Source organism: Amia ocellicauda, chromosome 22 (assembly GCF_036373705.1).
Source record: "Amia ocellicauda isolate fAmiCal2 chromosome 22, fAmiCal2.hap1, whole genome shotgun sequence".
Lineage (NCBI taxonomy): Eukaryota > Metazoa > Chordata > Actinopteri > Amiiformes > Amiidae > Amia > Amia ocellicauda.
The window spans coordinates 16,027,207-16,044,144 of record NC_089871.1 but is presented as its reverse complement, the minus strand read 5'-3'; the positions used below and the strand labels follow the sequence as shown (position 1 = coordinate 16,044,144).

At 42.8% G+C, this 16,938-nt stretch overlaps 1 protein-coding gene across 4 annotated transcripts in view; it reads left to right on the top strand.

The window, feature by feature from the left end:
- Positions 1–16,938, top strand: part of LOC136718415 (microtubule-associated serine/threonine-protein kinase 3) — a 39,085-nt gene that overhangs the window by 12,142 nt on the left and 10,005 nt on the right. For 2 of the 4 annotated variants that reach the window (XM_066696138.1, XM_066696136.1), the window contains 13 exons: positions 85–163; positions 1,291–1,430; positions 3,105–3,180; positions 4,786–4,995; positions 10,002–10,103; positions 10,628–10,760; positions 11,075–11,142; positions 11,267–11,355; positions 13,543–13,751; positions 14,126–14,264; positions 14,360–14,492; positions 15,217–15,382; positions 16,675–16,776. In XM_066696138.1, the coding sequence (XP_066552235.1) occupies positions 85–163; positions 1,291–1,430; positions 3,105–3,180; positions 4,786–4,995; positions 10,002–10,103; positions 10,628–10,760; positions 11,075–11,142; positions 11,267–11,355; positions 13,543–13,751; positions 14,126–14,264; positions 14,360–14,492; positions 15,217–15,382; positions 16,675–16,776 (1,646 nt within the window). Of the gene's footprint in view, positions 1–84; positions 164–1,272; positions 1,431–3,104; positions 3,181–4,785; positions 4,996–10,001; positions 10,104–10,627; positions 10,761–11,074; positions 11,143–11,266; positions 11,356–13,542; positions 13,752–14,125; positions 14,265–14,359; positions 14,493–15,216; positions 15,383–16,674; positions 16,777–16,938 lie in introns of all 4 variants that reach the window. The other 2 variants (XM_066696137.1, XM_066696135.1) reach the window with 1 other exon arrangement.

The following is a 16,938-nucleotide window of genomic DNA, read 5'->3' as shown; positions in this document are numbered from 1 at the left end:
GCATATCTGGTTGAATGTTTGTGGATATAGACATAGATCTGTCTTTAACGTCACCCATTTATTTAAATGTCTTGTTTTTTCCAGAGCTGATGGTCGAAGATGGTCTCTGGCATCTCTCCCATCTTCTGGCTATGGAACCAACACCCCCAGCTCCACTGTTTCTGTAAGTTGATGACCCTTCCCTCCCAATGTAACTCTTGTAATATGTCGGGATTGCTTTAATATAACTGTATTTGGTGAACACAGAAGTTCAGCTTGGCCGTGAACACATGTATTGGTCTACATCTTTCTCTCAGTGGTAAAGAGATGTGTCGATCAACAAATCCAGGCTGGGCGGGTAGAAAAATGAATAAATGAATAGAAACATTAAACAAAATCACAGATTAAGCCGAATTGTCTAGGTTTTTAAGCATCTTTATTAGATTTGATGAGTTCCATTATACGTTTTCGTCCATACATGGATTAGCGCACACATGTAGAAAACGTGAAAGATTTTCAAGCTCTGTCCTAGAGTTCGAAGAAAGTGTAAATCGTAGAAATGACTGGTTCTTTTGCATTCATATTTTGTGTTGTGCAAGTATAGTGCTGGTCAGTTTTCTTTCTCCTGTGGGGGGTGGGGGGGTCGGGGAACAAACCCTGAAGGGCAAGATCTGTTTCACTGTTTTGTGATGCTCTGTACATGAATCCAGGAAGGCTGAGAGACACTGCAGTCTATCAAACAATGCTCCTTTCAGCTGGTGTCTGCGTTTGCTTTATGTTGTAACAAGCACAGTAGCGTCTCAAGTTTCCCTCGGTCTCCAAACTCCAGACGTCACCCGCTTTGTTTTTTCACTGATGAAATCCAAGCAGAAAGTTTGAGATCCGTTATGTGGAATTTCCAGGCCAAATGGGACGTTTTTCTTTTTTTCATAAAAGATGCCCACTGGCTAAAACTGGCGGTGATCTCATCGCTTTGGAGTGGTAATTACATTAGAGTGACTGGGGCTCTGCACATAACCGTGACCAACCATAATGACTTCTAGGCCCACGAGCCACTCACGTCATCCATGTCCTGAATTAAGAAACATTTCCTACATGACATGTATTTGTTCCTGAAGTCATTTTTTTTTTTTTTTTTTCCTATTTTGTTTGTGAGGTGTGGGGTTTACGCAACACTACTTTTCCCTCATTGCTCTCTCCTTGTAACTTAGTGGGGATGTGTGTGTTTTAGGTTTTTCTTTTTCTTTTGTGGGAGGGGGTGGACGTTAGTAATTCGTTCTTTTTGTTTTACAGTCTTCATCCTCTTCCCAGGAACGCTTGCACCAGCTCCCCTACCAGCCCACGCAGGATGAGCTGCACTTCCTATTCAAACACTTCCGCAGCTCGGAGAGCGTGGCGGACGAGGATGGGCGGCCCTCGTCCTCGGGGCGACCCAGATCCCGCAGCCTAAGGTAGCCCCATCTCCTCCTTTCAGCAGCCCTGGTTGTCCACTTTATGTATATTTTTAAAGTGGTCTATCCAAATAAGAGGAAGTTGTAATGCGGAAAGTTGAACGAGCACAGGGTTTTGGTGTTTCTGGTTTGAGGGGGCTGACACTTCAAGTTTAACCTGATGTATCAGCGCTGTGGGGTTAGAAAGACCAAATCTAATTCACTGGCAAGGGTTTCAGGGTTTCAGGGTTTCAGGGTTTTTTGGGTGCTCTCTCTCTTTTCTACAAGTGTTGATTGCCTCAGTCAGTGTTGAATCCAGGCAGCAGATTCTGTGTTTTGTGTATCGATTGTATCATGTGCAGTGATGTGGCAGTGTGGGCTGGGGGCAGCGCGTGTCAGTGGCACACAGTGTGTGGGAGCAGGCATGTGGCGAGGGTGCTGGTAGGCCGGTGGAGCTGCAGATTCTATGGTGACTTGTTTAGAAGCTTGCTGTGGGCACAGAGCCTGTCTTCTGTGACAGAACCTCCTTTATTCAGGGAAAAATAAAAATCTGCAGGCAAGAAAAGGCCTGCGAGCTAAACTTCTTACCACGGAGGGAGAGGACAAGACAACTAAGAGGTTATTGCGATTTTGTTATATAATAGACTATGGAATTATGTCATCACTCTTTTGTCTTTCTTGCTTTAGGACTCCTTCACATTGTCTCTGTTTATTTTGAGTTTCTTTGATTTCATCCTGAGGATTCAATTACTTCTTTGTTTTCTCCCATTTTCATTTTGGTTTACAGTTGCTTGGTTACTTAAGTGTTTGGGATGAAAATAAATTTAGCGTCTGAAAGAGGCTTTTTGAAGGAGAACAAGTTGATTGGTTGGGACACTGTATACATGCTTTTAGTGGACTTTCAATATGGTGTGGGCTTATTTTCTTCCCCTTCCCAAATCCAGGTTACCAGAGCTATATTTTGCCTTGACAAAATTCAAGCAGGGGAAGAAAAAACCTAAAAAGAAAGAAGTTAAAATAATTACTATCCCAATTTCCAAACTATTGTAGGATTACTCTCACTTGCTCAATAAATGTGAACTTTGCAGTGGACATCCTGAATGTATAAAAAAAATCAACTATTATGTCGATAAGCACTCCACAGTGCAGATGGAGACTCGAAAGAACACATGGATTTTGAAAGTGCGTCTCCTAGCAACCAGTTTTAACTCTTCATGTTTCACATTATCAGCTTGCCTTAATGAGTTTTCATTTGTTAATCTATTGATTACATCAGGGGGAGGTACAGATTCTGATATTGTATTTATTCATTTTAATTAGGTTATTTTGCCAAATTCGTGATTGTTGTTATTAGCTGGCGTTGGTTTCCTTCCATCCTAAGGTAGAATATCTAAAAATATGTTAAATGCGTGATGTTACACAGACATCAGACACAGTACAAAAGCCTGGTTGAGTAGGTCCACCCTGTCGTAAAGCCTCCTGCAGTCCTTCATGAATGAGACGCGTCAGAGGAATGTTGGGCCATTCCTTCCACACAGAGTTTCTAGTGGGTCTCTTCCAGATTTGCAGGTGCGGTTGTGGCAGTGTTTACCTTGATCCACAGTTAAACTGCAGAACCCCATACTGTGTCACAAAGCTGGCAATGTAATTTTGAGCCCTGTACTAAATCAATCTCTCATTCTCTCAATTTTCCAGCCCTGGCCGGACAAGTGGTTCCTTCGATAATGAGATTGTTATGATGAATCATGTTTACAAGGAGCGGTTTCCCAAGGTACGTCTCATCTGGGCCGTCACAGCTCCCCCCACCCAACGCCTCTGTTCTGAAACTGTAGTATCACTCTCCCAGGATAAAAAGATGGTATACAGGTACTATACTGTTGGTGTCCGACCCACGCATATACCTCCTAATTACAATGCATGCTGGGTAATGTCAACCCCCTATGAACAATGGATTTTGTAATGGTTAATCTGAGTATACTCGTGATTAAAAGTGAAATAAAGTCTAATGCTAACAGTCAATCTGCAGTGTAAACATTGCTTTCAAAACATGTTTAAGATATCGGTACATTTCTTGAAAACTAAGGCGTTTAATCAATACAAGGCAAGAACGAAACATGTGGACACATACAGAAACAAACCACAATGATATGTGCGCATTTGTTTGCCTGGGACGTTTCTCATTTCATTGGCTGAAAATAAACTTTAGCTATGCTTATGAATGTCAACCATCATGCTAAGACAGAATGGTAATTTTAAGGTTATTGTGAAGGGATTTGAATGTTCTTACTATGTTTTGTTAAGTTCATTGTGTGCTGCATATAGATCTTCCCCAAAGTTCCTGTGGCTTGTGGGCAGGAACAAAAGCTAGAAAAAAATGGTTGGAATAGTCCTTTTTCTCCCTTAATCTTGGCCTGCACAGCATACCACCAACCTCTGTTAGGATGGAAATATTTATGCTGATGTCGATCACAAGACATGTTTCCTTTTGAGAAGGCTACATTGTTTGGAATGTAGCTATTGTCTGACTGGATTTTTGGCTTAACCACAACAAATTCTGGTTTCGTGTCAGTGCAACCGTCTGGAGTTAATTTACCAACTACAGATGTAAAGTGACAGCAGCAGAGGAGTTATTTTGCATGCCTTTCATGCTAATGTTGTGTAACGACGAAAGAACACAAACAGATGGTGATTATAAGAGTACAATAGGACCCAATATTTGCAAAATGCTTTTCTGATGCAAAACCCCAGGGTTTGCATTCATGACTCTGAAGTGTGAACTGAAATATGTTCTAGTTTTGGTTTTGCTTTAGAAAATAATGTGAGGACCTGAAATATACTCAATTCAGAAACCCTTTGAAAAAACAAACCAACATTTGAATAGAAGCAACAGAGGATAGGATGAGTGGAGGAGTTGGCTGGAATTTGTGCATGGAAAGTCAGTGAGTCCTTGAGGAATTGTAGAACCCATAAAAGAACCAGTCACAGGTGTTTAGAGAAATATATAATGCTGTACCACCAAACATAATACTAGTGCAGTTTAATTTTGGTACTTGAAATATTATTCACATTTTATAAGGTTCCAAGAAGTGGACCACACACTGGTAAAGTTCTTTCAATCAACATCTGTTTTTCATAAGCATTTTATAGTCCTCAATATCAGTTCTCTCCTCAAGTGCACTGTATTGTCTTTTAATAATTCGAAAGGTCATCTTGAAAACTCCTATCTGTAGACTCCTGAAAGTTAGATCACTTTCTTTTGGGGAATTGGGGGTAGTTCAGGGCTAATGCCAGGGCGGAGGTGAGTGGAGATGGAGCCAAGTGTCGATCCGTTGGTTCACTGTTGGCTCACCGTTGCTCGCCTTCTTTCTCCACACAGGCCACAGCTCAGATGGAGGATCGTCTATTGGAGATCATCACCCAGTGTTCCCCGGACAGCAGTCTTCCCCTGGCCGATGGCGTCTTGGGCTTCATCCAACACCAGCTGGTGGAGCTAGCCCGCGACTGCCTGGACAAGTCCCAGAACGGCCTGGTCACCTCACGCTACTTCATGGAGCTGCAGGAGAAACTGGAGAAGCTTCTACATGAGGTGAGAGCCCTTTAGATCAGTCAGGGATGAACTTGATAGGTCTGCAGCACGTATTATCATTTTGTTTTATATTTTGTGGGGGATTTTTTTTTGTTTGTTTGTTTTGTTGGAATACCCCCATTCTTCTCTTGCGTTTTTGTTGACTTTGTTGAACTCGTCTGTCTCTGTCCTCAGGAGGGCAGGGTGAGTCATGTTTTTCCTGTTATTGCTTTTCTTACCCGTCGGGTTCCCTGTTGCCACTGTCCTTGACTTGATGATTATATAAGTGTTGGCTTGTTTGCTTCTATTTTGAGTTGAATTTGACAAAGGCTTTCCAGCTTGGGGGGAGGTGGGGGTGTCTTTTGTGAAAGGCGAAAAGGCATTAGTGTAATTAAAAAGCTTTTTTTACCTTGAAGTGGAAATGTTCCCATTAGTGGTTATTTTGACTCATTCTTGACATCAGTCGCGTACTTTGTTACACTGCAGAAAACCACAAACATCGATTCAAAGCTGAAACTGTCAGAACATCCTGGGTCTCCCATCTGTTTTTCTAGTGCAGTGGTAGGCAATTTCAATCAGGAGCCAAATTCTTAGAAGTGAGGTAATCGTTCGGATTAGAATTCAAACCACCTGTTTTTTCCAGGTTTTACTCAGTTGACAGGAATGGCCTACCTCTGATCTGTTGTCTCAAGAAACCAGCGAGGGTCCTGCCAGGCTGGGCTATGTTAGGGTTAATACAAGGAGCCGCAGAACGAAGTGGGATGAGTGCGCCGATGAGCTGAAATGTCTGATTCGGGCCCACTCAAGTGCGCTGCCTCCTGAATGCGGACTGTGTGCGCGCGTGGCACGGTGCCCAGCGAACATGGGAATGCAGGAATCCTCCCATTTGCCAAACCCTACATCTTATCTGCGGCGGCAGAATGTGCGTTTCCATGGCAACCCCGTCGCCGCCCTTCCCCGGCGATGTGTTGTGTGAAAGCCCGTGTCGGCCCCTGTGTTCTGCCTGGCCAGGGACAGAGCTGGCAGCTTTGTTCTCCGTAGAGCTGGGTGGGGGTCGGGGATGAGGTTTTAATTATCACCAGTGGAAAAGAGGTGAAAAGCAAACAGCCTGACAGGGACACCACTGAGCTTTAAATGGCAGAGATGTTGGGCCTGTGGTTAGTTTCACTCATCCTTATTGACGCATCTCTTTTCAATGGCATGTTGCTTTCAGGTGAGGATCTAGAAGTGTCCTATTTTGAATTTTTTTGTTTTGTTTTTTTTTTATTCTTTTTTTTTTTTTTTTTTTTTTTTTTAAGCATAAGCACAATCTAGCTGTGATTTTCATGGTGTGGCTCATTAAGCCACATAGTGTATATATTGTACGAGCTGGGCTCATGACAGGGGTATAACAGGGTCTAATTAACAGGCCCCCCTGCACAGGCAGAGACACAGTCAAAGGAAAGTGCATTTATTGTGGACAGAGATGCTGAAGGAAATGCCATACAGAAACCCCCCCCCAAAATGCGTGTCTTTTTTGTTTTTTGTTCTATTCAAACCACAAATTACTTAATTGGTTTAATGATTGGGTTTATTTAGTCTGCTGCCAAAGGTTCAAGGTGTTCAGTGGTTGATAATTTGCAGAGGCCTATAAAACCTACATGATTGTGGCTATTAAGGAACAGGGTTTGGCCACCGTTGCTATATACAGTATCAAATGATATGGTGGCGCCCGATTGCTAACGTAATTTGTTTCCTGAAACAGCACATCACACCTTTGTTTGGTGGTTTGTAACTTAAATTGTTCAAATTACAAAATGTCATTGCTAATTCCTTCACCATACCAGGCAAATCCCTTTGAAGTGCGCAAGAGTTCACATGTCAAACTTACACACATAGTTTCTGCAGTTACAAATGGCATACACATAATTGTTGCATTATTACCTTCTTTTTTTTTTTTTTTTTAAGAAAAGCCATCAATTTAATACCTGTTCCTCAGTTTTTTGTAGGAACCTCAAAAGTCCTCCAGCTTGGACATTTAAAACAAATATGGATATTAAAAAAAAATATATATATATATACACTCACCTAAAGGATTATTAGGAACACCTGTTCAATTTCTCATTAATGCAATTATCTAATCAACCAATCACATGGCAGTTGCTTCAATGCATTTAGGGGTGTGGTCCTGGTCAAGACAATCTCCTGAACTCCAAACTGAATGTCTGAATGGGAAAGAAAGGTGATTTAAGCAATTTTGAGGTGGCATGGTTGTTGGTGCCAGACGGGCCGGTCTGAGTATTTCACAATCTGCTCAGTTACTGGGATTTTCACGCACAACCATTTCTAGGGTTTACAAAGAATGGTGTGAAAAGGGAAAAACATCCAGTATGCGGCAGTCCTGTGGGCGAAAATGCCTTGTTGATGCTAGAGGTCAGAGGAGAATGGGCCGACTGATTCAAGCTGATAGAAGAGCAACTTTGACTGAAATAACCACTCGTTACAACCGAGGTATGCAGCAAAGCATTTGTGAAGCCACAACACGTACAACCTTGAGGCGGATGGGCTACAACAGCAGAAGACCCCACCGGGTACCACTCATCTCCACTACAAATAGGAAAAAGAGGCTACAATTTGCACAAGCTCACCAAAATTGGACAGTTGAAGACTGGAAAAATGTTGCCTGGTCTGATGAGTCTCGATTTCTGTTGAGACATTCAGATGGTAGAGTCAGAATTTGGCGTAAACAGAATGAGAACATGGATCCATCATGCCTTGTTACCACTGTGCAGGCTGGTGGTGGTGGTGTAATGGTGTGGGGGATGTTTTCTTGGCACACTTTAGGCCCCTTAGTGCCAATTGGGCATCGTTTAAATGCCACGGCCTACCTGAGCATTGTTTCTGACCATGTCCATCCCTTTATGACCACCATGTACCCATCCTCTGATGGCTACTTCCAGCAGGATAATGCACCATGTCACAAAGGTCGAATCATTTCAAATTGGTTTCTTGAACATGACAATGAGTTCACTGTACTAAACTGGCCCCCACAGTCACCAGATCTCAACCCAATAGAGCATCTTTGGGATGTGGTGGAACGGGAGCTTCGTGCCCTGGATGTGCATCTCACAAATCTCCATCAACTGCAAGATGCTATCCTATCAATATGGGCCAACATTTCTAAAGAATGCTTTCAAAACCTTGTTGAATCAATGCCACGTAGAATTAAGGCAGTTCTGAAGGCGAAAGGGGGTCAAACACAGTATTAGTATGGTGTTCCTAATAATCCTTTAGGTGAGTGTATATATAATCTTTTCAGTGGTTAAAAAAAAACAAAAAACAACTTTGGCCTAAATATTATTATTATTATTTTTATTTCTTGGCAGACACCCTTATCCAGGGTGACTTACAACATAAATACCACAGCTCCTGTCATTCCTGCTTCCTCTGGCATTTTTTTTCCACTTGTTTGTTATTTTTCCTTCCTTCTATTCACATGAATCATTGTCTTATTTAGGTCACTAAGCATAGCTCATAAGATTCTGCTCAGATTGTCTGAATTCTTACTGGAGCATTTGGCACAATGTGGCAAGGATGACAACAAGCTCGGAGGCAGTGTTAGGGGTCTGTACTTCTCGCATACATACATACATACTGTGACAGAAGCAGAGGTTAAAAAAAATAAAGAAGAGTGGACGCAGTAAAGGTTGGGTTCGGTCAGGTCACAGTAGGAGACCTGAGAAGAAAATAGTACTGTGAAGAAGAAAACATGTAAATAAACTAATCCCTGAACCCGTGGAGTACAGCCTGGTTTTTCTGCCTCCCTTCGGACAAAAGTACAGGTAACCTTATCGGGGGAGTCCGGGCTTCACAATACATACATACATGATATATAAATACATAAACATAAATGACTCATGCTTTGGAGATGCTTTTTTTTTTTTTTCTAAGGTTTTTTTTTGTTTGTTTTTTGGCGTATGTAAGGTTTCCGTAAATTCAAGTAAAACAGTAGGTTTTGGTCGGCAGGACTAAACTTACTCCAAAACCATCTGATCTCCAGGTGTAACGCACTTTGCTGGGGAGAGTTGAAGCATGGTTATTGTGTTGAAAAAATGTAGCGAGTTGTCATGGTAATGGCGGACCAGGTGGAGAGACAGGAAGGTGGGTGGGGGCTGATTGGCAGCTGATACTTGGTGAGCTGGTGAAGGGCAGTGTCAGAACTGCAGGTCTTTATTGAAAGTTGCTAGTCGTGTATTTGCTGCTGCTGCCACACCCACACACTCTTTAGGTTAGCAGCAAGGCCTCATGGGATGGCTCAGCATTGCAGAATCTAAGCACAGCCCCTGCCTTTAGAAAATGTTGTAGCTTGGCTCTCTGCTCTCATCTCCCTCTTCACAGCTCAGATAAAAGAACCAGGATACCATGATATTCTTTTCCTTGGAATTTAAATAAAAATGGTGCACCCCCCCCCACACACAAACACACACACACACACACACACACACACAACATTTTTAAACATTTGCCTTAAAATCTTTTGAAACCTCAGTGCCAGCATTGACACTGACCGACTGATTCCCAGTCAGATCCGTGAGAAGAATCCAACATTGATTGGCACAAATGATGGAGTCTCCATGACCTGAAAATTATTTGCACTCCCAAAAATTCTATTTTGTTTTGCATGTTTTATTTTCCAATCTAAATCTCTGTGTCACTCTAGAGGAGTGTTGGAAGAACCTGATGTATAATAAACAGGAAAAATCGACCATGCCCAAGCAGTTATTTTTGTTCAGCTCTTTTCCAGTAAATCCCAAATTCCCCTCCAGTTTTAGTTTGCCCTATTTCAGCTTTCCCAGGCTGGCTCCCACAGAATTTTACATTTTTAATGTCAACCCGTTGACGCATTAAAAAGTTTAACACCCAATTTGTCCTTTCACTTACAGAATATGCCACATGTCAACTGCTGGGTCTGTATTTTTCCCTGTGGGCAGTTTCTTTTTAATTGGATTGTTCTCGTTGAAGTCACATGTTCTCGTTTCTTGTGACAGGCCTTTGAGCGCTCTGAGAGTGAGGAGGTCCCCCTCATCACCCAGCTGGTGAAGAAGATTCTCATTATCATCTCCCGGCCTGCGCGACTACTGGAGTGCCTGGTAAGGAGGGCGAGGATGTGTGTGTGGATGTGTTAGAGAGTGCACTACTAGAGGATTGTACTTAAGAGCATTGTTAAGCATAAGTACACCATACTCTAGGCCTCTGTTGGCCATCAGCACTCTCTCTGACAATAGAAATCCCTCCCAGAAAGAAATGAGGGCTTGTGTCATGAGGTCCCAGTTGCTGGAGGGTATATGCGCTTTAAATGACGCAATCCTCAGTATTTGGAATGGTGTTGGCGTGTAGTTTGCTGTAAACCTTGTGATCGTAGTTAAAAGTGTTTGCTGTTATGAAGAGGAGGCTCTGAATGAACTGGGCGGTGGCTGGTGTGTTTTGGGGTAATTTGCCTCTCCCCAGTTGAAGATTTAGCATATTAGTGAGCTAGGTTCATCAGGGTGATTTAGTGGATTGGCGTATGGAGAGTTTCCCTGTGATGGGACTTTGCACTTGATTTGTGATTGTGCATGTTTTGTGAAGGGAACGTTGTACGTAACTGTAACTGATTCTGTCTGTGACTGGACAGGAGTTTGACCCCGAGGAGTTTTACCACCTGCTGGAGGCAGCAGAGGGTCACGCCAAGGTGGGCCAGGGCATCAAGACGGACATCCCTCGTTACATCATCAACCAGCTGGGCCTGACACGGGACCCCCTGGAAGGTAAGTTTTCCCAGTGGTTATATAGAACAGCAGTCTCCATCCCTGGCCCCAATCCTTCAATCCTTTAGGTTTTATAGGTGTCTTCAAGTCGCCAAAGCTCCTCTTTATCTTGACCAATTAAACCAATGGCTCCAATTATGTAACTGGGAGCTCAACTGAAAAGAAAATCTTTAGGCCCTATAGCTCTCCAGAACCAGATATCTGATATCATAACAAGATATCCAGACCACAAATCTACAATTGGTTCATTGAATCTTAGATACCTGAAAGAAATGCATTTTAAACTTGTTTAATTTAGTTTTTTTGGTTTACAGAAATGGTGCAGCTTGAACACTACGACTCAGGACACACGATCACACCGGAGACGGACGATGCCACAGAAGTAAGTCCTCTGCTGCTATCCCACAATGCATCTCACACACTTGTGACCTGCTAGAATCAAGTGCCAGACTTGTGGTACTCGTACACTGACCATGTCCCCTCTGTCGTCATCGTCGTCTTCCCAGCACAATCGGACCACCTCAACCCCTTCTCGAAGGAAGCCCCACGAGAGTGACTTTGAAACCATCAAGCTCATCAGTAATGGGGCATACGGGTGAGTTCGAGAAATAGAGAAACGGGAACCTGTTCTAGGATATTCATTCTCTTATCTGAGATGTATGAAACTTTCACACAGCCCAGAATGCCACAGAAAGCACAGTCTTGCCTCAGCTGAAATTTCACAAAGACTAACTTTGTGCCTCCACCATTTGTAGGTGCTTCATCAAGGCCCCCTCTTGAATTTGTGCAGCTAACAATAAAGCTGATTGAACCTCCTCTCTGGGTTCAGAATTGTAAACATCGTTTGTTTACCGTTTTGCCCGTTTCTTCAGTTGTGCTGGGAACAAAGTGGCACATTGTGCATTGAATCACATTTCACACCAGCAAATTCAGTCCCACAATGATAAAAAGACTCCAGCCAGTTGTGTTCCCTCTTGGGTGACTCAAGTTTGGCAGTCTACGTTTGTAAACAAGCTCCAGGCGAAGGCAGAATGCAAGCGCCAATGCCAACTCCTAGACTTAACAGTTCAAGCTGTTCAAAGTCACAGCTATTAACGTTTGATGTCAGTCTCTGAAGGAGACGTGAAGGAACACTGTTGCTGTCTTCCTTCTCTCATATCCTGCTTACAACAGACCTTGTTAGACATATTCTGTCCACATTAGTTGTTTTCCTTCCATTGTGGCTGTGAAAGAAGTGAAAGGAATCTAGGAAGCGATTCAGAAAGACCACAGTATGTGCCAGTGCTCTGCAAGTGTTGCACCTGCCTTGGCCGAAAATAGCATGTTGGTGCAAAAATACCCTCCACCAGGGTTGAGACACTTGTTTGGGTGGAATACTTTGTATATTCAATTGCAGTTTAAGCAGCAGCAGCAACAACAGGGAACATTTTCCTATGTATTTGGAGGGTGACAATTTGGTTTAACAGGAGAGTTATAAAGGGATTAGAGTAGAAACAATCCAATCCAAGCAAAGTAAAGTGAGAAAAGTGTAGAAAACGTAATCTTTATTGAAATGCAAGGCGTTTTATGCATTTAATCATAATCAGTGGACTTGAACCCTTCATTGCTGTCTGTGTTTGTAGTGAAATTGTATTCTATTATACATGGCTTCAATTAGATTTTGCCTGTGTTCTATATCCTACATCACATACGATCTTGCGTAAGAGGGGAAACAAGAATAACATTCATGTTGCAAGACATTAACACACACGCACTTAGAAGCATTAACCACGCAATATGCTCTTTTCTATCTGTTTAAAAATCTGAAAAGAAATCTTTGAATCTTCATCAGGTTTTAGAGTTGCCTCACTCGTATTTTTAGCTCCTGCAAAACCGGCTGTCGGAGCTGAGCTTTTGGATGCTGCACTTCTTCACAGGATGTGGTTGACTATACCATAGACAGGGCTGCCGAGCTCAAACCTGCAGCTGCCCCTTTGGCAACCATAGCATACGATTCTGACCCTCCGAATCTCACGAACTATACAATCGTGGTTAATGTGTGTCTCGCAAACAGTCCTAACCACTGTACATTTAATACAACAGTTGCGCTCGTCTTTTGTTTCATTGTTGAAAACTATAGCCTATCTTACAATAGATTTCCGTTTATAGTGGATATAATTAGTGTGAGTGTAGCTAGTATCCAAATACTAATCACAGCCACTTTTTGCATTTCCTGTATTTTTGTTTTTGTTTACATCCTTTCTTAATCACTAAGCACGGCTTTGCATTAACTCTTGCCTCTGTCCACCTGCTAGAGAAAAGATATTGCAGCCATTTTCAAAGCTTAGTATGAATAGGTGACAATAAAGGATACAATGTTTCTCTCCCTTTCCCATGGAGCTTTGCAGCTGATACTTTTGGAATATGTGGATGGGGGAAAATGTTCCTATAGTGCCCCCTAGCTGTCCAGTTTAATTTGATTTCCAATGTCGGTGGAATTCAAACATAAGGCATTAAACAATCGGGTCATTGATGACATGATGACCAAGCATTTTCCAACTCCTGACAAAACAAGAGGACCATTGTTTCCCACCCAAAATAACATCGAATGAGTCTTTAAAGCCGTGTTCACAATTGAGAGCTATAGACGTTCAGATTTAAAGTCCCAAAATTCATACCTTGAGTAAAAACCTAATACACCTTATTTGAGACCTCATCTTATCGTATATAATTTGAAAGTTGGTGCCTAATTGTTTGTTTCATGGAGCTGACGGCGGTTGTTGTGCACTGGCTGTTTGTGCAGGGCGGTGTATCTGGTGAGGCACAGGGAGACCCGGCAGCGCTTCGCCATGAAGAAGATCAACCGGCAGAACCTGATCATGCGCAACCAGATCCAGCAGGTCTTTGTGGAGAGGGACATCCTGACCTTCGCCGAGAACCCGTTTGTGGTCAGCATGTTCTGCTCCTTCGAGACACGCCGCCATCTCTGCATGGTCATGGAGTACGTAGAAGGTGAGACTGGGGTTCATCCATTTCTTTTGGCACTTATTTCCTTATCGGCCTGTATCTATGGCGACTCTGCAAGTCCTGTCCCATATATTTAAGCCAATTGAGTTGCTTTTAAACCGACTTACACAGCATTTCACACCAGACTCGAGGACCAGACTTAAGTCTGCCTCAGGAGATGGTCTACAGCCCTCTTCTAAATAAATGCAGTTAGTGCATCTTATCATACCAATACCATTCTTCATATTTCCCCTGTCCTGATATCCCGAAATCTTCAGGTACAGGTGGGGATGGGGGGATGAGAAGAACAAAACCATGTAGACAGGCCTGGCCTCAACTGATCTGAACTGATGCACTTTCTTTCCTGTTGGCTTCCTCAGGGGGTGACTGTGCCAACCTGCTAAAGAACATGGGCCCTCTCCCAGTAGACATGGCGCAGATGTACTTTGCAGAGACTGTCCTGGCACTGGAATACCTGCACAATTATGGCATCGTGCACAGGGACCTCAAACCAGACAAGTAAGAGAGCCAAGGAACCAGGGTTGAGTTGTTTTTTCAATAGAACACCCCAGTTTATATGTTTCAATCTGTTCTTATTTTTTTTTTACCTCCAGTTTGTTGATTACATCCATGGGACACATCAAGCTGACTGATTTTGGGCTCTCCAAGATCGGTCTGATGAACATGACGACTAACCTGTATGAGGGCCACATTGAGAAGGACACCAGGGAGTTTGTGGACAAACAGGTGGGGGACATCTGTCAGCACCTGGCATTATACTTTGTGTGCGCGTGTTGTCAGAAATTGTTTGTTTAGGATCATCTTTCACACCCATTTCACTCTCATCTTTTCAAAGGCCTGGGCTGGTGACAAATGAGTTCCACACATGCATCCCTGTTTTAGCCCTTTCAGAAAAGTCCTGAGACTAGACAACTATCATAATACAAAAATCTCTAATCTGATTCCATATTATTGTGAGCCCAATTCTGAGTGCAACATAATACCATTTCATCTCAGGTGTGGCTTGCTGTCTTTTGTTTAGGCCACACAACATTTTAGTCTTCAGTTACATAAATTTATCTTATTTATGTTACCTGCGTTTGTTTTTATTAGAATAAAATCTGTCTATTTTTGTTGATGTTGTCAATGGGTTAGGAGTGTTGAATTCTGGGTAAATAATCCCTTAAAGTTTGTAGGACAAACTGACTTCATCTATAAAAATGGTTAATTACTTTAATTTGAATAAGGTGTTAACCCAGAAGGTCTAAATGTCATAAAGTCCTACTCTTAGCATTTATTTAGGAAACCACGTGTTCATGAGTAATGTGAATACTTGTGGTCTTCTGTTTAGGGTGTATTGTCTTGACGTGCTGCTCTGCAAACTATTCTTCATGGTTGCACACTAAACCTGTGAACCCACAAAGAACTTTGAGAAAATACCTGGTTATCATCTGGATTTTCCCTGTTGCAGGTGTGTGGGACGCCCGAGTACATCGCCCCAGAGGTGATTCTGCGCCAGGGCTACGGCAAGCCGGTGGACTGGTGGGCAATGGGGGTGATCCTTTACGAGTTCCTGATCGGCTGTGTGCCCTTTTTTGGAGACACACCAGAGGAGCTCTTTGGACAGGTTGTCAGCGGTGAGATTTAGTCCGGATCCTTGTCTCTTGCCACCCTTCTGTCTTCAGAAGTCTTCAAGCTTTTGCCAAGTCCAACACAACCCTTTCACCTCGAAATTTAACGTTTGCCGCCCTGGCTCTGTCTAAATATTTACCAATCTATGACGTAGAGTTACCCTGCACCCAACAAAAGCTTCCCATAAAAGGCAACATTTATATACCAATATCTGAAACCTGTAGCTTAATTTCTAAACCCACGCCAGTGTAAGAGTTTTAAATAAATGAGGTTGAATAGGAAAAGAATCAAATTAGATACAACCTTAGCCAGTCATGTGATTGTAACCCACAGCAAGATAGGACGATACACATTTTAAACTGTTTCCTGGCAGCACTATCTGGCAGTTATCTATTTAAGACCCAAACATCAAATGATATGTGGCGCCTAACATCTCTGATCAAAGTAATATTGACGCAAGCTACAACGTCAACTTTGATCTAAATTTAAAAGATACTTTCAATCTCCCTGGGGTAAGTTACGATAAATTAAATTATACTAAGTCTAAGTCTCTGGTTTTGCCAAACTAGTCCCGTGCTATTTTTTATTCTCAACTTTTAAAAGGTAAGGAAATTGATGGCATGTTTCTAGTGGCAGACTTGTTTTCACCACACTTTTTTATTCTTTCCGAGTCTCAGATATTGGTCTCCCTTAATTAAACTTAATTAATTGGATTGTGGGTGTAGTTCTCCCAAAGAAAAGGCTGGTAGTTTAGAGTTTGGATCAGAAAGAAGGCTTCATGTGTCCTGTGCTATGTCAGTTTATGTGTGTGGTTCACTGGGAAGACTGGCAGTGGTATTTGTGAACCATTTTTGTTTGCTGTGACTGAGCACACACCCGACAGGAAGTGGATTTGTCTATTTGTTTGGGAGGGGGAATCATGTCATCACAGGAAGGGAGCACAACTTTCCCTCAGGATATCTCCCTTCATCACTTTCACTGTCAAAACCTTAGTGTGCCACCCCCCGCACTGCGTGAGCCGAGTCATTGTTTCCATTTTCTGTTCTGTAAATGACAAATTAATATCTAACTGACTGAAACTGGTGGTACACCATCCAAACCTGGTGGGTTTCTTGGCTACAGACCCTCCAAAGCAGATTGGCCCAATTCCAGGAGCAGCATCCAGTATCCAGGGAAACTAATGTTATCATAACAAATCTGTTTAGTGGCACTGACGCAGAAGCTTAAACATCAAGCCTCTGTTCTGGGCAAAGTCATTGTGCCCACTTTGTAACCTGTGCCCACTGTGTGCCCACAGACGAGATCATCTGGCCAGAGGGAGACGACGCCCTGCCTGCCGACGCCCAGGATCTGATCACGCGACTACTGAGACAGAGCGCCCTGGAACGACTGGGCACAGGTATGGGCATCAAGTGTTTCTTTTGGGCAGTGGTCTCGAAGCCTTGTCCCGGAGATTCCCTGGCATGTATGGGTTTGTGCCATCTAAAATGTGAGCTATATAGCGGTGTGCCCCACTTTCATAACATCTTTGTAAGATTACTTGTGCCGTTTGCTGATTAAT